The sequence below is a fragment of the Saimiri boliviensis genome, chromosome 16 (assembly GCF_048565385.1).
Source record: "Saimiri boliviensis isolate mSaiBol1 chromosome 16, mSaiBol1.pri, whole genome shotgun sequence".
Classification (NCBI taxonomy): Eukaryota; Metazoa; Chordata; class Mammalia; order Primates; family Cebidae; genus Saimiri; species Saimiri boliviensis.
The window spans coordinates 82,821,868-82,848,309 of NC_133464.1; the positions used below are offsets into that span (position 1 = coordinate 82,821,868).

Genomic DNA, 26,442 nt, shown 5'->3' on the forward strand with positions numbered 1-26,442 from the left:
CTGAACTTTTTACAGTCAGTGTGGGAAAAGGGACCACTCCTATGAAACAATTCCAAAGTATATCTTTCCCTTTTCCTTCCCTCCCTCCCTCCCTTCCTCCTTCCCTCCCTCCCTCCCTCTCTCCCTCCTTCCTTCCTTTCTTTTTTCTTTTTCTTTCTTCTTTCTTTCTTTCTTTTTCTTTCTCTCTTTCTTTTTCTCTTCCTTTCTTGTCTCACTGTTGCCTAGGCTGAGGACAGTGGTAGGATCGTAGCTCACTCCAGCCTTGAACCCACAGGCTCAAGCAATCCTCCTGCCTCAGCTTCCCAAGTAGCTAGGACTACAGGCCCATACCACCACTCCTAGATTTTCTTTTCTTTTTTCTTTTCTTTCTTTCTTTCTTTTTTTTTTTAGTTCAGTTTTTTTTTTTTTTTTTTTTTTTTTTAGTTCTGAGGTCTCACTATGTTGCCTACACTGCTCCTGAAATCCTGGGCTCAAGCAATCCTCCTCCAAAGTGCTGGGATTACAGGTGTGTCTGGTCCCAAAGTATTTCCTAATCCTTCTAACTAGATCGTAAATTTCCTCAAGGACCATAATTGCATCTTTTGCTCTTTTCACTAATTTGTTTCAAAGCAATCAGGAAAGTGCCAGTCAGTAAATAACACATATTTAGTAGGTCTCTATTAATTAGTTACTAACTGGCCAAGGCACTTGACCTAGACCTTGAAGAGCACAGCAGCCCACCCAGAGGCACACAGGCTTGAGGAGACATATGCAAGACAACTAACCATGTGTAGAAAGAGTTTTCTGTTTCTGTGGCTAAACGGTGTTAGGTCAGTTACATATGGTTCACAAAACCTGCTGCCAAGAGGAAATAAGCAGGATTATTTTATTGTTCGCATCTGGGCTGCCAAAAAACGAAAACTTTTATATCTGAATTGCACACTAAATGTATATAGATCATAACCAGAGTCTGATATTGGTACATTTGTGACATGAAGTTTTGGATTAGCAGCTTTTATAGCTCAAGAAAGAGGGTTAACTTACTTTATTTCCTTTTCTGGTTCTTAAAGTGGAGTTATTAGCTATACTCATGTACACAAATAGAATCCTAGACACTGCTCTAAAAAGTTTTTAATTTAAGCAGTTTAGGTTCTGGTACATCAAAATTAATACAAAAATGGCATTTGCTTCATTTCTGCAACTAGGAGGTGGCTACGTTCGCTTTCAGGGTAGGTTTCTCTTTCAAGTCTCCCACAAAAATCATGAGCATATACAAAATGCATCTAAGGTTTATAGATTTAAAATATACTCAGCAACAAAAAGAAGACAGGGTCTAGGAAAACGTATTTTGCATCTCCAGATCAGCAAATATTAACACTAATGAGCTGGAATATGCATTGTTGCTTGTCTTATGGTAGAGAGCTCCACGGCAGGCGAATTTTAAGAGTGCCCTGAAGGGAGGGACGCTGATGAATAGGCTTTGAAAGCAACCAGCAAAATCATGTTCTGGGAGGAGAGAAACCACTTTCACATGGAGTCCTTCCAGCAACTTCCAGGCAGAGTAGACTGCTTGGTAGGAGTAGCTGTGTGTGTGTGTGCATGTGTGTGTGTGTGCGTGTGTGTGTGTGTGTGTGTTCAGGGATACATGTGCAGGTTTGTTATGTAGGTAAACTTGTGTCATGGTGGTTTGTGGTATAGATTATGCCATCACCCAGATTTTAAACCTAGTACCCGTCAGTTATTTTTCCTGATCCTCTCCCTCCTCCCATGCCCCACTCTCCAATAAGCCCAGTGTGTGTTGTTCCCCTCTTTGTGTCTGTATGTTCTCAACATTCAGCTCCCACTAAGTGAGAACGTGTGGCGTTTGGTTTTTTGTTCCCGTGTTAGTTTGCTAAGGATAATGGACTCCAGCTCCATCCACGTTCTTGCAAAGGACATGATCTCACTCTTTTTTACCACTGCATAGTATCCCATGGTGTATATGTACCACATTTTCTTTATCCAGTCCCTCATTGATGGGCATTGGGGTTGATTTCATGTCTTTGCTATTGTGAATAGTGCTGCAATGAACATATGCATGCATGTGTCTTTAAAACAGAATGATTTATATTCGTTTGGGTATATATCCAGTAATGGAATTGGAGGACCAAATGGTGGTTCTTTTTTTTGTTTGTTTTTACGTCTTTGAGAAATCATCACATTGTTTTTCCACAATGGTTGAACGAATTTACACTCCCATCAACAGTGTATAAGCATTCCTTTTTCTCCACAACCTCGCCAACACCTGTTAGTTTTTGAATTTTTAATAACAGCCATTCTGACTGGTGTTGGATGGTATCTCACTATTGTTTTGATGTTCATTTCTCTAATAACCTGTTATGCTGAGCTTTATTTTATATGCTTGCTGGCCACTGTGTATGTCTTCTTTTGAAAAGTGTCTGTTTATGTTCTTTGTCTACTTCTTTTTTTTTTTTTTTTTTTTTCGTGACAAGGTCTCACTTTGTTGCCCAGGCTGGAGTTCATCAGTGCAATCAGCTCACTGCACCCCAACCTCCCAGGTTCGAGCGATCCTCTCACCTCAGTCTCCCAAGCAGCTGGGACTATTGGAATGCACCATCGTGCCCAGCTAATTTTTGTAATTTTTTTTTCTATAAAGACAGGGTTTTGCCATGTTTTCCAGGCTGGTCTCAAACTCGTGGGCTCAAGCAATCTGCCTGCCTCCCAAAGTGCTGGAATTACAAGCCTGAGACACTGTGCCCAGCCTACCCACTTTTTAATGGGGTTGTTATTTTCCTGTAAATTTGTCTAAGTTCCTTGTATATCCTGGAGATTAGTTTGCAAACACTTTCTCCTGTTGCGTAGGTTGTCTGTTTTCTCTGTTGATAAGTCCTTTTGCTGTGCAGAAGGTCTTTAGTTTAGTTAGATACCATTTGTCAATTTTTGCTTTTGTTGAAATTGGTTTTGGCATGATTGCCATGAAATCTTTGTCTGTTCCTATGACCAGAATGGTATTGCCTAGGTTATCGTTCAGGGCTTTTATAGCTTTGGGTATAAAATTTAAATCTTTAAACCATCTTGAGATAATTTTTGTATATGATGTAAGGAATGGTACAATTTCAGTCTTCTGCATATGACTAACCAGTTATCCCAGCACCATTTATTGAATATGGGAGGAGTCCTTTCCCCATTGTTTTTTTCAGCTTTGTCAAAGACCAGATGGATGTAGGTATGTGGCCTTATTTCTGGGATCTTTATTCTGTTCCATTGATCTTTGCCCCTGTTTTTGTACCAGTACCATGCTGTTTGGGTTACTGTAGCCCTGCAGTATAGTTTGAAGTCAGGTAACACTGATGCTTCCAGCTTTCCACTGATGCTTGCTTGGATTGCCTTGGCTATTAGGGCTCTTTTTTTTTGTTTCATATGTATTTTAAAATAGTTTTTTTCTAGTTCTGTGAAGAATGTCATTTGTAGTTTGACAGGAACAGCACTGAATCTATAAATTGCTTTGGGCACTATAGCCATTTTAACAATACTGATTATTCCTATCCATGAACATGAAACGTTTTTCCATTTGTTTGTGTCATCTCTGATTTTTTTGAGCAGCATTTTGTAGTTCTCACTGTAGAGACCTTTCACCTCCCTAGTTACCTAGGTATTTTATTCTTTCTGTGGCATTTGTGAATGAAATTGTTTGCCTGATTTGGCTCTCAACTTGACTGTTGATGTGTATAGAAATGCTAGTGATTTTTGTACAATGATTTTATATCCTGAGACTTTGCTGAGGTTATTTATCAGTAGCGGTTGTTTTTCTGTTTTTTTTTTTTTTTTTTTTTTTTTTTTTTTTTTTTTTTTTTTTTTTTGAGACAGAGTCTCACTCTGTCACCAGGTGCCAGGCTGGAGTGCAGTGGTGCGATTTCGGCTCACTGCAACCTCTGCCTCCCAGGTTCAAGCAATTCTCCTGCCTCAGCCTCTCAAGTAGCTGGGACTACAGGTATGTGCCACCACACCCAGCTAATTTTTGTATTTTAGTGGAGATGGGGTTTCACTATGTTGGCCAGGATGGTCTTGATCTCTTGACCTCATGATCCACTCACCTCAGCCTCCCAAAGTGCTGGGATTACAGGCGCAAGCCACTGAGCCCAGCAGTATTTTTTGTTTTGTTTTGTTTTGTTTTGTTTAAACACTAGAGATTGATTTTTAACTAACTTTGTAATAAAATCATTTTTCAAAACTCTAAACAAAAGTTAATTACATTATTATGTTTTGTCTTCTGATCCTTGATATCTTACAAATTTTAGTGACTACATATGCTATTATTTTATACTGAATTTTAACAACATAATTTCAAGCATAATTCCATTATTTCCAAGCATTGACACAGTTAACATTCCTGTCATTCAAAAGATCTATATATCTATAATTTTGAAATAACATGGAACACACGTCCATTCTCAATTCAACCAACGTTCACTATTCCTGTTTAGAATCTGAGTTTCTCAACGCTTTGGGGCAGGAGTTTTAAAGAAACAAGTACAGCAGTTTTCACGTTTTATTTACCTGCTCTTCATGCAACTCAAGCAAAGTGTCTGAGGCTCTGGGGTTCTAGGCTAACTACTGAAATCTATAAATACCAACCTGGGTCTTGGGAGAAGATGAGGCCACAGTTGATGTACAGAGAATGATTTCTCAGCTATAAACTGGTGACCACATTCCTCAAATACAACTGTTTGTTAGTGCACCAATCATTCAGCATGCACAGACGGGAAGCAAGCCCAGTCAAGAGTTAATCTAACAGATCTAATCATGGTGATTTTGCCCTATGGTAATGAAATACAGTTGCAACATATGAGAGCCATGTTTAAGGTAGAGCTGTCTTCAAGGTAGAACAAGGGAAGACTTAGCCCCTTCCCAGAAGGTTTCCAGGAGAGCATCAGTGACTGCCATGCTGTTGTGGAGAAATTCTGGATTAGGAGGGTTGCAGCCAGGCCACCTGGAAGACAGGGCTTCTAGCTCCAGCCCTGCAAACATGCGCAGACCCCCGAACCCCTCTCGGCCCCAGTGTCCTCAATGTCCTCTTCTATAAAGTGAGGAAAACAGAAGGACACACATCAGAAGGTTTGTGGGGGTGAAGTAAACTGATATAGGAAAACCTTATGGTTGGGGGACAACAGATGAGAAGCGCCTCTGCTCTTAACAATGCCATAGTTGTATGAACTATCAGATATTAAATACCTTAAAATCCTGCAAATGGCTAAGATGAGGGTTCACTCTGTGGTCGGCACTTGGCTAAAAGTTGTCTTGTATGATTTTACTTCACCCTCATAAACTTTTTTATATATGTGCTTCTATTCCCCTCACTTTACAGAAAAGGATACTGAGGCTGAGAGGGATCACAGGGTGCACCCAAGTTTGCATGGCTTGAGCTGGAAGCTCCATCCCACAGGTGGCCTGGCTGCAGGGCCTCGCCTGTGACCATGCTGCTCTCCACCAGTGGGACCACCAACAGAGAGTGGTTCTAGGAAAGCCAAGTCTGTGAGTCCTGGCATTTTTTCTGCGCAGGAAGGGCTGGCAGGCACTGGTCACTAGGCCGACTCCTCCCTCTTCTACCATCATCTTGCTTATTGTCAATGCTATTCTGGTCACATTTTACTCACGTCCTTCCTTAAACTATGATATAGCCTCTGGAGTCCAGTGACTTCCTGGTGCCTGGTTCCCTGGTTCCCAGACCCAGGGCTCCAGAACTCCCAACCATGGGAAACCTATGCTGGAGTGGCCCAGAGGCAGAGAGGCGGGCCAATGGTGTTACAGAACCAGAGGCCCCTGGGGGAAGCTTTTGCTTGACTTTTCCCTCCTGGAACCAAAGTGTGAGGGAGGAGGAAACGAGCCCATGCAGCAATGCTGAATAAGGAAATGAAATTAATCCCCATTTTTAAGGTATTTAAGTAAAACGGAAACTACCTTTACACTAAAACCTAAAACGAGTGTGTACAGAGGCATTATTCATAATTACCAAAATCAGGAAATGGTACAAATGTCCTTCAACAGATGAATAAATAAACCAACTGTGAAACACTCACACAATGGAACACCACTCAGCAACAAAAGTGGTAAGTTATTGATACAATGACATGGATGAATCTTAGATGCATTATGCTGAATGAAAGAAACTGAAATCAGAGGGCCACACAATTCCATTCATATGGCATTCTGAGAAATGCAACACTATAGGTCAGAAAACAGACCAGTTGTTGCCAGGAACTGAGTCCCCTAAGGGGGATAGAGGCCAACTACAGAAAAGACTGATGAATTTTTGGAGCCACGACACTGTTCTTACCCAGGTATCGTAAGAAGCAAGCCCACGTTCTGGTGATGGCACTGGTTTATGTGTTTGTCAAGATTCATAGAACTACAGCTGGGCATGGTAGCTTATGCCTGTAATCCCAGCACTTTGGGAAGCCGAGGCAGGCAGATCACTTGAGGCCAAGAGTCTGAGATCAGCCTAGCCAAAATGGCGAAACCCTGTCTCTTTTCAAAAAATTAGCCACGTGTGGTGGCGGAAACCTGTAATCCCAGCTACTCGGGAGGCTGAGGCAGGAGAATCGCTTAAACCCAGGAGGCAGAAGTTGCAGTGAGCCAAGATTGTGCCACTGCACTCCAGCCTGGGCAACAAGAGCAAAACTCCATCTCAAAAAAAAAAAAAATCTATAAAACTGTGCATTAAAAAGAGTTAATTTTGCTCTATGTAAATTATAGCTTATTTTTAAAAATAAGATGAAATGCCATACTAATAAGCACTTTCAACAGAATAAAGGCAACCTCTAAAGTGGAACTAACAGGGAAGTAAAAGCTTCCACTTAACAGTTTATGTTAAGAAAAAGCAACTTTCAAATGGGCAAGGGAATGACAAAAAGATTATCAAAACAACGTTCAGTTTAATTAAAGGAATAAAAATAAACTTCATCCTATAATTCTCAGCTAAAAGAGGCCAATGTTTTGATCGATATTTCACCGGCATGCTCTGGAGGTTACACTCAGTATTTAATAGGATGAATCCATTTTATTTTCTCTCTGCTTGAAAAACCAGGCACGAAGGCATTATATATCAATCCTACTCTTGATCCGTCTTTAAATAGTCCACTTGATCTGCCAGGACATTGGAACTGAGAAGTGGAGGGCATTCTAAACTCTTAGGACATCTGCTGCAAAATCAGTATCGCAGCTCAGATGCATGGTTAGAATGCAATGCAGATTATTTCCCACTTAAAAGTACAGACATTTACTAGAAGAGAGATGAGCTTCCTGAGGTAATACTTATAAATAGAAGCTATTTTAACTAAAGGTAAAAGGCAACAAACTCCTAAGTCCAAGAAAAAGAATGATTAAGTACATTATCATAAAGTTACATTTTACTTCATATAAAAGGGTGTTTTAAAACTGAGGGTCAAACATCTACATTTCACTCCTAAGGCTGACCAGCCTGGAGAGAAGGAGCAGAAGGGAAGGTATCCTTCCCTTGATACTCTACAGCAAATGTAAGATTGTCAAATGTGAGGATCATTTTCCATCATGGGAAGTGATACGTTACAAATTCTCATGGCCTCCTTCCTTTATCTTCTCCTTCATTTGCTATAGAAGATGCTCTTTCTGTTGGCCCACTGACTTTTCTACAGCTGATACATGAAGCCTCCATTTTTGATCTTGGGCTTTTTACCACCCTAAATCAGTTATTACTGAAATCCAGTTAGAATGGTTTTATTTGGGTGGGTATACAGAGGGAAAAATGGATAGACAGGCATGATACTCTCACAGAAGTCATTTTAAAACTTAAAAGACATCTGATTTCAAAAGTTTTAGACAATCGGTCTCCACTAGCAAAATAAAGAACAGAAAGAAAAAATGAGAGCAACATAAACTAAGGCAAGAAAACCTAGCAGGGAAAAACCTAACTGGTAAAGTCAACTACATAAGAATGAAAATCTCTCTGCGAGTTTCAGCCAAAATGAAAGTTCTACTAAGGTAGAAATGTATTTAAAGAATTGAATAAAAATTATTATCTTTTTCTGGTAGGGGACAGACAGAGTCTTACTCTGTCACCCAGGCTGGAGTGCAGCGGCACGATTTCAGCTCACTGCAGCCTCTGCCTCATGAGTTCAAGCAATTCTCCTGCCTCAGCCTCCCAAGTAGCTGAGATTACAGACATGAGCCACCATGTCTGGCTAATTGTTTGTACTTTTAGTACATACAGGGTTTCACCATATTGGCTAAGCTGGTCTTGAACTCCTGACCTCAGGTGATCTGCCCACCTCAGCCTCCCAGAATGCTGGGATTACAGGTGTGAGCCACCACACCCAGCCAAAATTACTCTATTCTCTCAAAAGATAGGTTTAAACGCAATATAATAGAAATGTATCTTCTAGTACTTGGAGGGTACAGTTATCTGCATGAAAATTATACCAGGAAAGATTTAATTTAGATGAAAAAAGCATTTCCTAAAAGGAAAAACAAATGATATGCTACTTATGTAATTTTCTCATATATATGTACATATATATGAGAAGTATATATATGTACACACATATATTACATATATGAGATTACGTAAGTAGCATTAAGTAGCATATTATTTGTATATATATACATATATATGCATATATATGTATACATGTAGTTTTTTTTTTTGAGAGAGTCTTGCTCTGTCTCTAGGCTGGAGTGCAGTGGTGCAATCTCGGCCCACTTCACCCTCTAGGTTTAAATGATTTAAATGATTTAAATGATTCTCCTGCCTCAGCCTCTTGAGGAGCTGGGACTACAGGCGCAGATAACCACACCCAGCTAATTTTTGTGTTTTTAGTAGAGACGGGGTTTCACCATGTTGGCCAGGCTGGTCTTGATCTCTTGACCTTTGATCCACCCACCTCAGCCTCCCAAAGTGCTGGGATTACAGGCGTGAGCCATTGCACTAATAGCTTCTTACATGTGTGCCTTTACTGAAATGGAGGCAATGGGCTATTTGCCCTTAGGGAAGTCATAACCAATTTGGAAAAATAAAAGTAACATTCACCCATTGCAAGCAATCAGTACGAAATTACATGGGTGCTATCTCTGAAAGCAAGAGGCCTTTAACGAATGGAAGCAAGTTGGAATTCATGAGGTGAAGTGGGCTGGATCCCCATCACTTCTGCCACAGAAACAGGTGGGATGGGAGAGTGTCACCTGGGTTATGAGGCACAGCTCCAGCACAGGGCTCACCTCTCAAAGTTCACGTGAGCCCTGGAAGTTCTTTGCATGGGCTCTGTTTCTGGGCTTGCACTTTATTTTTTATTTCAAGGAGATTTAAACATTTCATAGAGTTCCAAAGACTCAATTTTTAAACCACCAATGCCTAAAAACATTTTTTTTTTTTAGTGCTGGATCTCTATAACAATCCTTTGAGGTAAGGCAGCTGCAAAAACATCATAAAAAAGCATAGATTGTCACATGGAAAGGGCAGTAAGAGTCTATTTTTATAAAGTTCAAAGTTATTGTGTATCTTGCAGGGAATCCCTCCAGAATGCCAGTGTTTCTCTGGCTTAATACCTACCTCCTCCCTGTCCTCTCACCCTCTCTCCACCTTTTGCTAATAAACTCCCAGCTCTTTCAACCAGCAGCAACAAGCTGGCTTTTCAGAGAACATTCCTAGGCACGTGTTTAACTAGTTCTCCAGCCATCTTCCAACTGAAATGTAAAACCGCAGCATACAGCATTTCTTTTCTGTTGGGTACTAAGAGTTGGGCTAATTGCTGACATTTATGACAGAGCTGGAACACACAGAGAACAAGGATGGGAAAGGCAGGTGCTGGGCTCTCTTTGGCACATTCCCTGACCCTCTCCTCCCGCCCCTTCACCTGATTAGCTACTACTCAGATCTTAACGCATTTCATCCTGGAATCCTGAGGCCCTACTCTACCATGCCTGTAAAGCACCACTTCTAAGAGTTCTCATTGCAAGCTGTCTTCCTCCAAGCCAGCCCCACCATGCCATATTAGAATTGTGGGAATTCCTATCTGCAATCCCTATTTGATTCCAAGAGGAGGGACTGTCTTGTTCCTCTTGTCCCTGTGACCCAAGGGATCTTGACTTGGAGAATGAGGATGCATGAGGCAAGAAAAGCAGAATTCGGAATGTTCACATTTCTAGTTAAGTCTCATTTTTCAATTGTCCAATGGGAAACCTCTCTAAGTAGTTTTCCCACCGACATATTACAGTTGCAATTCTTGCTCAACAATTATCAGCACAGGATGGGGACCACCCAGGTAATCACAGATTCTGTAAACCCAGAAGCTCTTGAGATGGGGTTGGCACTGGCCTACGCACGCACAGGTCTCTACGCACGCAGCCATCAGAGCACTTATGCTGTATCATCGGGCCCTCTGTCTCCACAGATTCAACCAACCACAGATCAAAAACATTCAGGAAAGAAAAACAGGAAAAGTATCAATACAACAATAAAAAATAATACATATTAAAACACTGGGCCAGGCATGGTGACTCATGCCTGTAATCCCAGCACTCTGGGAGGCTGAGGCAGGTGGATCACCTGAGGTCAGGAGTTCGAGACCAGCCTGGCCAACATACTGAAACCCCATCGCTCCTAAAAATACAAAAAATTTGCCAGATGTGGTGGCACATGCCTGTAATCCCAAGCTACTTGGGAGACTGAGGCAGGTGAACTACTTGAACCCGGGAGGCAGAGGTTGCAGTAAGCTGAGATCACGCCATTGCACTCACTCCAGTCTGGGCAACAAGAGAGAAACTCCGTCTCAAAAAAAAGAAAGAAAGAAAGAAAGAAAGAAAGACAAACAAACAAAAAAGAAACAACAACAAAAAAACCTGATACAGTGTAACAACTATTTACAGAGCATGTGACATATATTAGGTATTAAGTAATTTATAGATTATTTGAAGTATACAAGAGAATGTACACAGTGTATGTGCAAATACTACAATATTTTATATAAGGGACTTGAGCACCCACAAATTTTGGCATCTGAAGGTGGGGAGGGCATGTCCTGGAACCAATACCCTATGGACACCAAGGGATGACTGCATTCACCTCTTCCCCAAACGTATTAAATGGGGAACTCGGTGGAGCATGTCCCAGTACCTCAGTCTCAGCATTCTGCCTGCCTTAGAGAAGGTAGTCAACACTTATGAAAGCTTTTAATAGAAAATGGATGGTTCCACACTTGAGAAAGACACAGCCTTTACAGAAAGGTCCATATGCCAGTGACACTTAAATTTGCCTTTTGCCTATTAACATGTTAACATCAAGCTCACAGCTGCAAATCTATTCCCTCAAATAAAGTCTGTAACAGGAAACATAAAGCTACTTCTGCCAAGGCAGATGCACAGGCCAGAGAGGAAAGCTTAGCTATTAGGATTTTATCTTTTATTGTGCAATGAAATTTCTGTGTCCCTCAAATGAAACATTGTTTTGAGGTATAGTTAAGTCATGCATTATATCCAAGAGGTGAAAAGTCACTAGATGAAATTTTGATCATGGTTTAAAACATCTACTCTCTGTTGATTCTAACATTTAAAATGAAATCTACCCCAAAGCCAGTGACTTCTTTCATCATTTACAATGAAGCATGAGCTACTATCAGGACATAGATACCAGTTTGTAATAGGGTTGACCAAGTACATTGCATCTCTGTGCATTAACATACTTAATTAAGCCTCCTCAAACAAGAAGTTAATCAAATATTAATGAAAAGAAGATACAATTTAGATATGATTATTTTCTAACAATAATGTTTGAAGGTTGGGCAACGTGGTCATGCCTATAATCTCAGCACTTCAGGAGGCCAAGGTAGGCAGATCATTTGAGGTCAGAAGTTCAAGACCAGACTGGCCAACACGGTGAAATTCTGTCTCTACTAAAAATACAAAAATATTAGGGGAGTGTGGTGGTGTGCACTCCTGTAATTGCAGCTACTTGGGAGGCTGAAGTAGGAGAATTGCTTGAACTTGGGAGGTGGAGGTTGCAGTGGGTTGACATTGTGCTACTGTACTCCAGACTGGGCAACAGAGCAAGATTCCATCTCAAAAAAAAAGTTTGAAAAATAACGATTATTTTCAAACAATAATAAAAAAAGGTGATAAAACAAAATCTCTCAAAGGTTCAACAGAAAAAATAGAGCTGTAAAAGAGAAAAAGGAAATACATGTTTGCAAAACAATTTTTTAAAAAATTATTCATCTAGGCCAGGCATGGTGGCTCACGCCTGTAATCCCAGCACTTTGGGAGGCCAACGTGGGCAGATCACAAGGTCAAGAAATTGAGACCATCCTGGCCAACATGGTGAAACCCCGTCTCTACTAAAAAAATAGAAAATTAGCTGGGCATGGTGGCGCATGCCTGTAGTCCCAATTACTCAGGAGGCTAAGGCAGGAGAATTGCCTGAACCCAGGCGGTGAAAGTGGCAGTGAGTCGAGACTTCGCCACTGCACTCCAGCCTGGAGCCTGGCAAAAGAGCAAGACTCTGTCTCAACAACAACAACAACAACAACAACAAAAAAAAAAAAAAAAAATTATTCGTCTATTGGGAACATTTTGGATCAGAAAGGCAATTTATACATGAACCATAATTCATATCACTTTTTAAATTTAGAGACACAGAAAACAAAATGGCAGGAAAGGCTTTTCTCATATCCTGTAGTACAGGGGTCCCTGGCCACACAGCAGGAGGTGAGCAGAGGGCTAGCGGGCATTACTGCCTGAGCTCCGCCCCCTGTCAGATGGGTGGTGGCATTTGATTCTCATAGGACCGTGAACCCTACTGTAAATCATGCACGCAAGGGATCTGGCTTGAGTGTTCCTTAGGAGGATCTAATGATAAATGTATTGTGCTTGAATCATCCTAAAACCATCCCTGTTCTGGTCTGTGGAAAACCTGTCTTCCCTGAAACCAGTGTCTAGTGCCAGAAAGGTTGGGAACCTCTGCTGTAGTATAATAAAGGTTTGTTTGCTTGGTTTAGGCTTGTCAGATGTTGACAAATTTTAAATAGCTGTCAACTAAATTCTGTGGTTCAGTTTCATTTGGTCCCCAAATTGCTGTGGTCTTAGAATCTATTTCTATTTCAGTGATAGTATTTCCAGACCTTCATGCTAAATATGCATCTCATTTCCTGGCCTTTATCCCGTATCAGTTTAATCACCCCCGAGAAAACACTAACATTTCTTATATGTGTTGCCAAAAATAAGTAGACTCTAAGCTGCATATAATACTCATTTTTCACATCAATATACATATGTTATTGTTATTCTTTGTATTGGGAACCAACAACTAATAACCATTATGATTTCATTCTCTCTTGATTTCAGAAATAATTTGGCATATCTTCCTTATGTTATACCAAAGTTTACAAGAGACCCCTACGATAATTTTTTGAAATATAGGTTAAGTTCAAGTAATATCCCTATTATTTTTCTATTTGAATTGTATGGTCACTAAAAATTTTATCTATTCCAAATAACCTTTTCCCAGGGGTTCAGAAAGTCTGCAAACAAATGCATATGCCACCTAATATATGCTTAAAGTGCTGCAGCTGCTGTGCTCTGAAACTGTAATCAGAACACTCTGAATACCTAATTTCTAGTTTATTAAATACAGTAGGAGCATTAAAGAATTTACTCAACCCCTCTCTTTAGGAGATACCACACCGAGGTCAATCAGGACTTCAAAAATTTTATAGGAATCCTTTCCTAAGCTCTTCATCCCTAATCTTTACATTTAAGGCAAATTCCCCCCATTGCCAAAATCAAAGGGTTTTTAAAAATCAATCTTTGCTTTCTGCTTATAAATTACATGGAGAGATAGTTACACAATGGCATGATTAAGGCCCCAGGCTTAAAAACTACAAAATTACGTGTAAGTTCTCTGCTTGCCATCTTCCCTACATATTGATAGACAAATTTTCCTAAATCACATTTACTGTATGACTTTTTGCCTGTTGCAAAAAGAGAAGGAAAAAAAGAAATCCCACATCCCAGAGTTGTGGCAACGCAACTCTGACTGGGCCATTCAGATGTCCTTCCCTGGTCACTCACATATCCTTACCCAGCTCTATCTCCTTGCTTTTGCTAATTTCATCCCATTCTCACTCCCATTGCACATACGCAGAGAATATACACCGCCCGCCCCCCTACCCCAATCCCACTCTAGCTGGCTGCCCTGCAAGGCTCTGAAGCTCTGAGCATTCTAGATCACAACAGGATTTTACCTTCTGAGAAATATGGTCCATCTGGCCACAACTATGAAACATTGCATTTAATTAGTTTAACACAAAACAAAACTACATGTAAACTTTGTTTTCAAACCTTCAATAAGCTCCCCTAAAGCATACAATTTGTCCTTATACATTTTTGTCTCTCTCAAGGAGATGACAACAGCCAAGTGTTTGTGACATTTCTCTCTCGCTCTCTCTTTTTTTCTCTCTCGCTCTCTCTCTCTCTCTTTTTTGTTTTTTTAGTATCTTAAAATGGTTGTAAAATGTAGATAACGAAGTCTGCCACCTTAGCCATTTTTGAGTGTTTGGTCCCATGTTCACACTTGCACTGCAGTTCCAGTGCCCAGTGCTGCGCAACCTTCACGGCCATCTGTCTCCAGAGCTCTCTGGGACATTCTTATCACCGTCTATGGGAGACAGACAAAATCCTCAGTGTGTTTCTAATGATAAAAATTCAGTTTTAATTCACAGAGCTGAACACTTAAAAAGTGTGTATCTTGCTGTACATTAATCATACTTCATTAACACTGATTACAAACAAAGTAAAAAGAATACAGTGGCAGAGGAGGCTGGTGACAGTCGGAACCCAGACCACAGAGGGGCAGGCAACGGGACTGAGAACGGCCATTTCATTAGAAGGCACAGGGAGCCTGTGAAGTGGCTGCAGAGAGCAGCAGCATTCATCACTCTTTCATTGCCAGCATTTTCAACCACCTCCATTCCAGACACTATGCCAGACACTGGAATTGATCAGATGTATGTTTCAGAAATCATATCCTAGCTACAATAGAGATGGTCAAGGAACTGAAACTGCGGTTTTTATAATCAACCAGGAAAACAGTAGTAAACTAAGGCAGTTTCAGGGACGATGGAGGCAAAGATAGTAGTATTTTCATTTTTACCTATTAGTAGAGCCAACATGAAACCATGTATTGCATCATTTTGTTCCTATTTTTTAAATTACTTGAACCAATACTTTGGCTTGAATTCTATGTGGCACATTCAACAATCATTAAATAAGATTTGTCAGCAACAAATAACTTGTATAAATAAAAATACATAAACGTGTTATATTCAAGGTACTGCGATAAAAAACGGTCTAATGAGATCAATATCATTTGGGTGGAATATTTATGGACTAGTGAGAAAGCTGTTTTCCGCAAGGCTTTTGGGGGTTGAAACTGGAAATAAGTGGAATGTTTACCAGTGCAGGGAATGGCTGAATAGATTGCAGGAAATCCCCCTGTGAAATGGCATGCCCTCGGTCTATACATAGTAACTGGGAATGGTTTCCAGAATACACTATCAGGTGAAATGAGTTGCAGAAGGCACTGCACAGCATGATGACTTTTATCTAAAATCCTTGCTTTGTTTGTATGCATAAATATTTCCATACCTACAGAGAAAAAGGTCAGGACAGATAATATGGAAGGAGGTTTGGGGGTGAGAGGGGAGGGAACTTTCAGTTTGTGTTCCGTACAGCAACGTGAGTACATCCATGTGTTCCTTATACAGAAAAATCCACTTTTATAGGTTAGTATACCAAGTGAGTAGATTGCATTACATCACAGGCTCACAGCTCTTCCCTACAATCTTTATTGGCAGCTCAAGTCATATAATGATCCTCATAACAATGGCTAAAGCCATAAAAGGTGTGTGCGTATCACACATGTGTATGTTTTTTTTTTTAAGTTGCCAAATGGCCTCTAGACTACATTTTAAAATGATTAGTAATTATGTATCTTCGAGGGCATTTGAGATGAGAATGTATTGGCTATTGTAAAGAATGGCTCTTTGAGTTACAAGAAAACCATTTAAGATAAATAAGTAATGCGTTTAATTTATTCTCACTTAAGTAATTAATTATAAGGGTTACTTTTAGAACAAAAAAGTATTCTTTGCAAATAAGCAAATCAACTTACAATAATCTTTGATCTTATAGTTCACAACACACTAAAATGACATGTAAATAGCACTTTCCTATTTTTAAAATTATATTTGAAGTGCACATTGATGCCAAGGAAGTAATTTTGCAATGGCAAGCTCTGCCTGAGTCAATGCTCTAACCATATGGGTTTGGTCAAGGATTGTGCGTTCTTAGTTTTCAAATTAATATCCCCGAGAAATACTAAATAGAAAATTGGGCATGGAGTGGTGGAGACTTTCACATTTTCTTTAACATTATAAAGAACGTTTAAAAGGCTGTTTACAAAAGACTATTTAACAACTGCTGCTCAGCTACGACTGAAATATTAATTTGAGGCATGCATGTGGCACTTTCAGGGCCTCCTTCCAAATAGAACTTTTTAGGCAGACTAAAATTGCCCGCTTGAAGTAAAAAAATAAATAAATAAATAACACCAGCAAGGTAGTAGGTGTAGATGACTAAGAAGGGGCTCTAGGGGACAATCTGAAAAGTGAAAGCGTTGGGAGCGCCAGATAGCATGTCTTGAAAAGAAGTCTAGACTATCTGTAATTTGTTGATTGTGAGGAAAACCAGGTTATTAAGAAACCGTGAAAGCCAACAGCCACGGGAGCAGAAAATGCTGGGAATCCTGGGATAGCATCAAGGAACGGGGATTCCAATACCCCTTTACACCATCATCCATGACCCTACGATACCCCTTTACACCATCATCCATGACTCTAAGTGACACTGAGGACTGACTCCTACCAGAGATACAAAAAATGTGGGAGCAAGAGGGGGACAAACAACTTTAAATCCCAAAAGGGAATTGTAAAAATAGAAGAAGAGAGAAACCATGAAAGCTTTTACACCAACGTCTACAAGTTCTTACCCAGAGTGAACTGAGTTGAATATTACAGTGCAAGGTCAGCAGACAAATTATGAATATTTTTTTAAATTATTGATTTTAACCTCACTATACTGAATAAAATGTCAATTATATCACCAAATCTCTTAAGCCTCTGCTACCTATGTTTTTCCAAGGGAAATAACACCTAGGCAGACAGGACACCTCTCACCAAAGCTTCAAATGAGGAAGAACGGGTCAGTTTCAGGACTTTAATCAGATCCCTTTTGATTGCTTGGAATATTCTTTAAGAATCAGGGCTGCTCACCAGCCCGCAAGGTGCTTTTGTGTGAACTAGAAGAGGCATCCTCTCTGAAAATACACACGTCTTGGTGAATAGGCTGGCCCTTGTGCAACTTAGAAAAATGCATTGCTGTTTCCAGTTGGGCTCCGGGCAGCTGAAGGGATGAATGGAGCAGCACAGGTTATGTTTCTGCTTCATTTACTCTTTGGGCCGGGCTGTCTTGAGCCTGAACAAGCTGCACAACTTGGGGAAATCACTCTATGGTAGTTGAGATACCAGATGTGTGACATGAATTTATATGTTTGACCTCAATGACTGAATAGGAAAGATTAGACAACCTGGTAAAGACAGTTGTAGCTACCTTAGCAAGGCACTTGTTATTAATAGTTATTTGAACTGAGTATTGTCAGAGTTTACACCAGAAAAAGTTGATTTCTGCCTTGGTTATTATTTTTACTAACAGTCAAAAAATCAGACATAAAATAACCATAGAGTGAGACATTAAAACACCATAAACAATCAACATTGCCTTCCTCCACAGACAGACATATTTGGAAATTGATTAGTCACGATGGTCTCAAAAGCCACCCCTTTATAGCAGGGTTGTAATCCCACTAATAGCAAACATAAAGTGACTTTTCCACTTCTTCCTGGGCCCACCCCTCTAGCGAGCACATCTGCTTTACTGATAACTGACTTAGCATCTCGGAAAATTGTCTGACAACAGAATATGAACTCACTGGAATCTTGTCAACAACCTTACTGGTTTACTCCCCACTGTTCCCTCATTCCCACACCGTTCCCATGTAAGTACCAGTGTCCAAGTATCCCAGAAGCATTGAATGGATGCTCAGGAAACTTGCAGAGTTTGTAAGAAGTAAGGCAGAAATCGGGCCAACTCGCCCCACTCATTCCAGGAAAGAAACACGTGACTGGGTTGCCTAGCAACACCTCAGTGTTCCCCTGGCAAGGTGTGGGTCTCTGCCACAAGGATCTGACCCCTCTGGAAGGAATGTCAGTGTCCGCAAGATTCTACCCCAGCCATGGATACAGAGGAAGAGGTATGGCAAAGAGCAACACAGGAGGAGAACTAGGGAGGAAGGCATGGTGCGTAGGGAAGAACGGCTGCAGATGCCTGCTCCGGTCATCCAGCATGACGATCTAGACCAGGATGGCGAACGCAGCTTCAGGGGAGCTTACAGGTGACCCAGGTTATAGAAAGTCACAGCAGCATCTTTAATTCTACATGAACAAAATCCTTCCTTGAAATGACTTTAAATACCTCAAGATATCTTCTGAAAAGATCTTTCTCTTCAAGGGAAAAAAGATGCCCCCTCTTACCTCAATAATATACAGGACCACGTTCTTATAGAAGCAGTACAAGATGCATTTGGTCACCCGGTTGTAGCTCCAGGCTCCATGAACCAAGAGAAGCTTCTCTAAGTAGGAAAACTGAAAAGGAAAATTACAGAGTTCAGAAGAGCCCATCATTGAGGAATAAAAGTCCCAAACAGAATGTCCTTAAGAACAGAAGTCAGATAATGTAGGCAGAGGCAACCAGATTCTGCAGGAATCTCAGAAAACCAGTCTCTGAAGACAGAGCTTTCAGGCCCAGTGAGAACAATTAAAATCCTCTCTTAACTCTACATAATTTTTATTTTCCCCAAACATACTGCTGGACTTCTAATTGTTATTCTTACGAAATCCTATTTAAACAAATGCTTTCTCATAATTTCATTTTAAGTTCCAGGATACACGTGCAGGACGTGCAGGTTTGTTACATAAGTCAAAGTGTGCCATGGTGGTTTGCAGTAGCTATCAACCCACCGCCCATGTTTTAGGGTTCAGATACTTTAGTTATTTATTCTGATGATCTCCCTCCCCCCACCTCCCCAACTGGCCCCAGTGTGTGTTGTTCCCCTCCCTGTGGCCATGTGTTCTCATTGTTCAGTTACTACTTATAAGGGAGGACATGTGGGGTTTGGTTTTCTGTTCCTGTGTTAGTTTGCTGAGGATAATGGCTTCCAGCACCATCCATGTCTCTGCAAATGACATGACCTCGTTCCTTTTTATGGCTCCATAGTATTCCATGGTACATATCTACTGGATTTTCTTTTCCAGTTTATCATTGATGGGCATTTGGGTTGACTCCATGTCTTTGCTACTGGGAGTAGTGCTGAAATCGGGATGAATTACTAAACAAGGTGAACTCCTAAACTGACAGAAAAGTACAGTGGGAGTCAGACACCTCTAAGCAATCACAAATTTTTCAGTGACAAAAGGAGCAAGGGACAGGGACACTCACACAACAGTGTTTTGTTTAAAAAAGAAAGTACACACAGGTACACACACACTACCTCCACTAACAAACAGCTGCGTAGGTTAAAAAGTTACACACATGTATAGACACACATGCAATATACACATAGACACATAGAGAGACACATACAGGCACAGATAAACACACAAAGGCAGACATACACCTAGACACAGAGACAGTGGCACACAAGACAGAGATACACAGAGAAACACATGCACTCACACACACATACTCATACAAATACACATGAACACACAGACATACTAAGACACACACACACGTTGCCCCCACTTCCTGACCAATTTTGTTTTCTCTTTTTTTTCTCCAACCCGTACGGAGCACCTCTGGCCAGAGTGCTATGCAGTCAGGAGCCGCTGGTAGGTCCCAAGCTGGGAGTGATGTGATGGCTCCTGTGGTTTGAGTTGGAGCCATAGATATACCAGCAAATCTAGGAATACTACCTGGGGAGGGGTGTCTCTGGACACCACTTGGATTCTAGCTCCTCAGCCACCCCTCAGCCTGGCTTTGCCTTCTGTGTGCCATTTAGTAAAGGTCCCCAAAACTGTAAGCCTTGTGCCGGAGGGAGGGTAACGAGTTTCTTTGGTCTGGTGCATGGTATCCCGCTCTGGCATGAATATGCCATTAGGGGCAATCCTGTTTACACCACGTTTCTACATATTTGATATGCCTCGCCCTGGATTTGACTTCCTCCTCTGTTCCCTTGCATGAAAACCTTAATGCTTCCTGTTCTAAGAGTGTCAGGAAGTCCACAAACTTGAACCCTATTACACTACTCGGAAAGACAAGCAGGCTGTATTGAGAATGCCCCAGAACATCAGAAATTATTTTGCTGTTGTACACTTCCTATTAATTTCAGATGAGTTTTGAAATTAAATGTAACTCAGCTGGCTGCAGTGGCTCACACCTGTAATCCCAGCACTTTGGGAGGCTGAGGCAGGCAGATCACCTGAGGTCAGGAGTTCGCGAGCAGCCTGGCCAACATGGCGAAATCCTATCTCTACTAAAAATATAAAAAACTAGCCAGGCATGGTGGCGTGTGTTTGTAATCCCAGTTACTTGGGAAGCTGAGGCAGGAGAATCACTGGAACCTGGGATGCAGCGGTTGTGGTGAGTAAGATCATGCCACTGCACTCCAGCCTGGGTGACACAGTAAGACTCTGTCAAGAAAGATGAAAGAAAGAAAGAAAGAAAGAAAGAAAGAAAGAAAGAAAGAAAGAAAGAAAGAAAGAAAGAAAGAAAGAAAGAAAGAAGGAAGGAAAGAAAGAAAGAAGGAAGGAAGGAAAGAGAGAGGGGAAAGAAAGAAAGAGAGAAAGAAAGGAGGGAGGGAGGGAGGGAGGGAGGAAGAAAGGAAGAAAAAGAAAGAAAGAAAGAGAAAAGGAAAGACAGAAAGAAAGAAAGAAAGAAAGAAAGAAAGAAAGAAAGAAAGAAAGAAATTAAATGTAACTCTCAATAGAAAAGAAATGACCAGACTGAAAATACAATACTTAAAAAAAAAAAATTCAGGAGGAAGTAGCAGCTCAGCGTGTCCTTCCAGGAGGTGAGGGGTGGGCATGGGGCTCACCACACACTCAGAATCGAAATCTTTGCTTCAAAATGACAGAAGTAGGTGCACGTGGAAAAATAAAACTCCCCGTAAAGGCTCATTAAGGATTCCAAAGGAGAATGGGGAATCATAAAATAACTAGCTAAACAAATAAAAAGGAAGTTTGTATTTGACCGGGACCCCTTGATGGCAAACTTCAGTGGGCAAAGAAAGCATCTGCTTGAGTCATCCTGAATGCCTCAACTTGAGCGCTACAGAGTGATTTGTTTTCAGAAAAAAAAAAAAAGTATATTCTAAATCAAAATGCTGTCTTCATGAGGTTGCTCCAAAAACATTAAGAGGGCAGGGGGCAGGAATGATTCTCACGAGGAGAATGGGAAGCCGAAGCCCGCAGGAGCACCACGACAGAGCAGTGGCGAGGTTGCTCAGGGCAAGGCAGCGGAAAAAGGATGGTGCTCAGTCTCGGGCAGCCCTGGGCACAAAAACACAAGGCAGGGCAGGGAAGAAATAGAATCAGGGCTTTGCCCACTTCATAGCTTTCCCAAGGTAAGTCTTTGAGCTGAATATCTTTTTCCTTTTGAGTATAATAACTCTACAGGGTACTTCCTCCAAAGCGTAATAAAAAAAAAACACACATCCACATTAAAATGAACAGATAAAGCCCAAGGTGATAAACAACCAGAGATGTTTACCATTTCAACAGTGGCAAAGAAATTCATCAGGCTGTGGCATTTCTGGCACAGTGATTAAGGTAGAGGCAGCATGTTGGGTTGGTGGAAAGGGTGTGAGGTTAGCAGGAACCTGCCCTGAAGTAACAGCACCCCCGCCTAATCGGGAACAGAAACATGGACAGGAGAAATGAGGGAGCACAGCCACATGCGGGCTGCATCAGTTTCTTTGCCGGAAGTAGCTATGATGCTGTAGGGGCAAGAAAGCCCCCAATGGTGTTTTAAAGCCTCGCTCCCTGCTCCACCCTTCTTTGACGCTTTTCATCTGAAGAGAGCAATTGCTGTGGATAACACATTCTATTCGTATGCAGTTTCAATAAAGCAGGTCATGGGATCTCCCTTCCCTAGACATTTTAAAGAAAAAGACAGACAAATATTTGCCTGGAACTCCTAGGAAACCTCTTAAGATCCCTTCCAGCCATATGATGTTATAACTCAAGTATTTAATAATGCTGGGGTGTGTAACATCTATGGTTGCTGACAGACTACAGGAAGTGCGAGTCCCACAGGCCTCAAAGCATTTGACTCAGGAAACTAAACAGGCAGGTGTGTGTGGGGCCGGCCCCCAAGTTCACACTCAGGTCCGTTGTTTTCCAACCCCAAGATGCTTGCTTGCTTGGACCTGAAGTAAGTCACCTGATACGAAGGAACCCCAGTTTGCCCACCTATAAAATCAGGATTCCTTCTCTTACCTACTTCAGAAACTATCTTGAGGATTTATTTGAAATCAGCAAAGAAAGAAGACTGATTGCACGCCCTTTTCAGAGCCAGGAGGATTTTGTAATTCCTCCCTGCATCTGCAGAACTGCGGGCTGAGAAGAAACCTGAGAGGTTATCTAACACAGAGCTCCCTCTTTGGGGAGGTGGAGCCCCAGAGCTGCAAAGGACTGGCCTGAAGTCCCGGAGCTATAGGAAGCTAATTCACATTTTATATACAGCCCCTGATTTCAGCTTGAAGGAGTGTATAGCCATTAATTCCTTGTGTTCATGTGATTAAGGTGAACACATTTTCAAACACCTCAACACCACAGAAACACAGGAGAATTCCTGCTACCCAGCAGATGAGCAGGCATTTATTTATGACATATCACAATCTGGAGACAGAGGGACATGCCTTGCATTCACTGCGATGTCTAGGGTTTCTGGATGACCCAGCATGCCAAATCATCTAGATATGTAACCACCCCAGGAGTTCACCTTGCCTGCTGCCTAGACAGGGCCAATTCATCAAGACAGGGGAATTGCAATAGAGAAAGAATAATTCACGCAGAGCCGGCTGTGAGGGAGACTGGAGTTTTATTATTACTCAAATCAGTCCCCCTGAGCATTCAGGGAGCAGAGATTTTAAGGATAACTTGGTGGGTGAGGGGAAGCCAGTGAGCCAGGAGTGCTGATTGGTCAGGGATGAAATCATAGGGAGTCAAAGCTCAGTCAGTTCCTGGGTGGTGGGGAGCCACAAGATTAGTTGAGCCAGTTTATTGATCTGGGTGGTGCTGGCTGATGCATCAAGTGCATGGTCTGAACAATATCTCAAGCACTGATCTTAGGAGCAGTTTAGGAGGGTCAGAATCTTGTAGCCTCCAGCTGCATGACTCCTAAGCCACCATTTCTAATCTTGTGGCTAATGTCAGTCTAGTCCCCAGGCAAGGAGGAGGTCTGTTTGAAAAAGGGCTGTTACTGTCTTTGTTTAAACTATAAACTAAAAGTTTCTCTCAAAGTTAGTTCAGCTTATGCCCAGGAATGAACCAGCACAGCTTGGAGGTTAGACGTAAGATAGAATTGGTTAAGTAGATCTCTTCTACTGTCTCAGTCATAATTTTGCAAAGGTGGTTTTGGATATGCACCCTACAGGTCAGGAAGCTGGCTATCTTCCTTCACCTTCGGGCTATCATTATGGAGTGAATCTTTCTTTCATCCTCAGGCCACCAGTGAAGTACAGCACAACAGGAGCCCGGGCATGCGATGCTCAGATCAGAGGGGAAGAGACTGAACTTGGCCTAACTGCAGGAGGCTGTTTGCTACTGACCATGGGGTCATCACGGCCCCAACCCAGCTCATGGTCTCGGCAATTCACCTCACAGGGGTGGTTCTGGGCAGCACCCCTGTCACAATTACAGAGAAAGTGGCAGCTGTAAATCACTGCTTCTCCCTGACCTTAAGCGCCTGACCAGAGGCTGTCCCAGCACCTTTGGGAGGGGTGAGACCGGGATGGGATTATACAGAAAGGCTGTCGCGAGCACAGCTGTGCTTCAGCAGGGGATGCAGCAGGAAAAGCAATGCAGCAGATGCAGAAGCTGAGGGTGAGAGGTTATTAGTAGCAAGAACAGGGACCTATTTGTCAGGAGCAGCACCTTGCCTGGATCACAGAGCAGCCTGGCCGACCCCACAGCTGGCTAAAGAAATCCAACCAGCAGGACAGGGCCTCCAAACTACACAAGATCACGACTGCAGAGAAATCCAAATATCCCTGGGGTTTCATTTAGACAGCAACCTCCAGAGGGGTGGCAGAAGTTTGGGGCTACGCTGAAGGTCAGGTGCCAGGTCCTCATGCCCAGCTATCATGTGTCAACAGGATGGGACAGCCGGATGTCCAAGCTGCTGACCTGTGCGATGGCGTAATCCGAGTTGTTGGTGGCCTGCATGCCTTCATTCCCACTGATTCCCACACCCACGTGGGCTGTCTGGATCATCCCGACATCGTTGGCGCCATCTCCAATGGCAAGGGTGATGGCCTTTACCCGCTTCTTCACCACATCCACTATCTCAGACTTCTGCAGAGGAGACACTCTGTGAGAAAAGAGAGGGAAATCAGAGCTATGCACGTCTTTCCAGAGGAAACAGCTATAATCTCCATTCCACTGCATTAAAAGGACAGTTACTGGATGATCTCCAAATTCAATGCATACATTTTATGCTCATGTGCAAAGAAGCTTTTAGAACACAGTCGCCTGTGGCTTTCAAGTATTTGCCAACTTCTCAGATGAAATACACAACAGAAAACTAACTTAAAACACAGCCTATTTGTGATCACCCTGCTCGGTGAGAGGCATCTGCATGAACTTCTCAGGAGTACATGTGCCCTGCTAAATGATAAACGCAGTCAGTCTCATTACAGGGGTCTTCAGAAATGTCTTTCCAATAAATCAGAAAACCAGCACAGACCTCCTTTTGCTTTATGGTACATCATATACAACCTAGGGCTGGCAAGGGAATTTTCTGCAAAATCTGCTTTTATAGAAGGGAAAGGAAATTGGCAGGCCATGAGAAAGTGCAGAAAGAGGACTGGGGAAAGAGGAAAGAAAAAAGACGTCTCTACGTCCACCCCAGAAAAGGAAGCTGTGTTTGAAGGGCAGCCAAGGCAGAGGATTTGGGATGGAAGTCAGCGGGTAGAAGTCTCCCCTTGCTCAGCCGTGCAGAAGCACAGCCCTAAAGGGGGCGTGAAGGTCAGCCCCTGTGTAGGAGGGGAATCAAAGATGGCAGGCAAGCTTTCCTAAGTCCTCAAGTTGTCTGGGAAAAGGAGTCAGTACAAGCAGAGGGGTATTCATGATAATGAAGTGCTTATTCAGAGTGTAAGACCAGAAAACACAGCAGCCTGAAGCAAAGACCAGCATCCCTGCATCTCGCGACTGATTGACTCTACATACTGAATTGGTAAGCCGATGCTTGATTTAGGGAATTTACAGGTAAACTCATGAATTATTTAAACATCACCCCCATCCCCCGCCACACACACAGAATAAACACAAACTAAAAGATTTTTCTGGATTTCCCAGAGGTCTGCTGACCACACCCACATATGGACTTCACTCTTCAGCTAGAATGGATACTCATAGATTTGCCCATTAAGAACTTCATCTGCTCTTAGATGGTCTCTACTCACAAAGACACCTGTTCCAAACAGAAAACCTAAGTGCTACCTGACACCTCATTTTACCAACTTGAGAAAGAAATGCATTTGGTGAGACAGCAAACCAAATGTAGAACAGTGTAAAAAGCCTTTGCTCGGTGGCAAAGATAAAAATTAGAAAGTTAGAAAAACATAATGAAAGGACTTTAGGAGCCGGTTTGTACAATCTGATCTCCCTTTTACCATTTTCACAAGGGTTTGCAATGGCAGCAATTAGATGCCTGCTGCAGTAGGTGCGACCACTGCACGTTATTATGAATTTTGTTGTTACTGAGCATATCTAAGAGTACTAACTCTGTCATTTGGGGCTAGAACAGGAAAAGTGTAACTTCTCTTACAAATATTTGGAAGGCTGAAATATAAAGACATAGCTGTCTTTATATTTTATATATATGTCACATCCTTCCTCCCAAAGCTCTGTTGCTGCTCACGAAATATTCTCAGGTTCTTCAACCATTATTTAATAGGCATGCTTCAGAACTTGCAAAATAGCCTCCAAGTATATTCTTTTAGGCAACTGAAAGCAGAATAGGACAGAATCACCATCTCCCTGGTAGCAGATGCGAGATTCACTTTAATGTGGCCTAAAAGAAAGTTACTTGAACTTTACCACTGAT

The 26,442-nt window shown here is 41.9% G+C and overlaps 1 protein-coding gene across 1 annotated transcript in view; it reads right to left on the reverse strand.

Annotated features, from left to right (window-relative positions):
* ATP8A2 (ATPase phospholipid transporting 8A2) overlaps window positions 1-26,442 on the reverse strand; it is a 653,421-nt gene that overhangs the window by 232,192 nt on the left and 394,787 nt on the right. The window contains exons 26-27 of the mRNA XM_039473330.2: window positions 24,522-24,705; window positions 18,648-18,758 (exon numbers count right to left, since the gene is read on the reverse strand). Coding sequence (XP_039329264.1) covers window positions 18,648-18,758; window positions 24,522-24,705 — 295 coding nt within the window. The remainder of the gene's footprint in view (window positions 1-18,647; window positions 18,759-24,521; window positions 24,706-26,442) is intronic.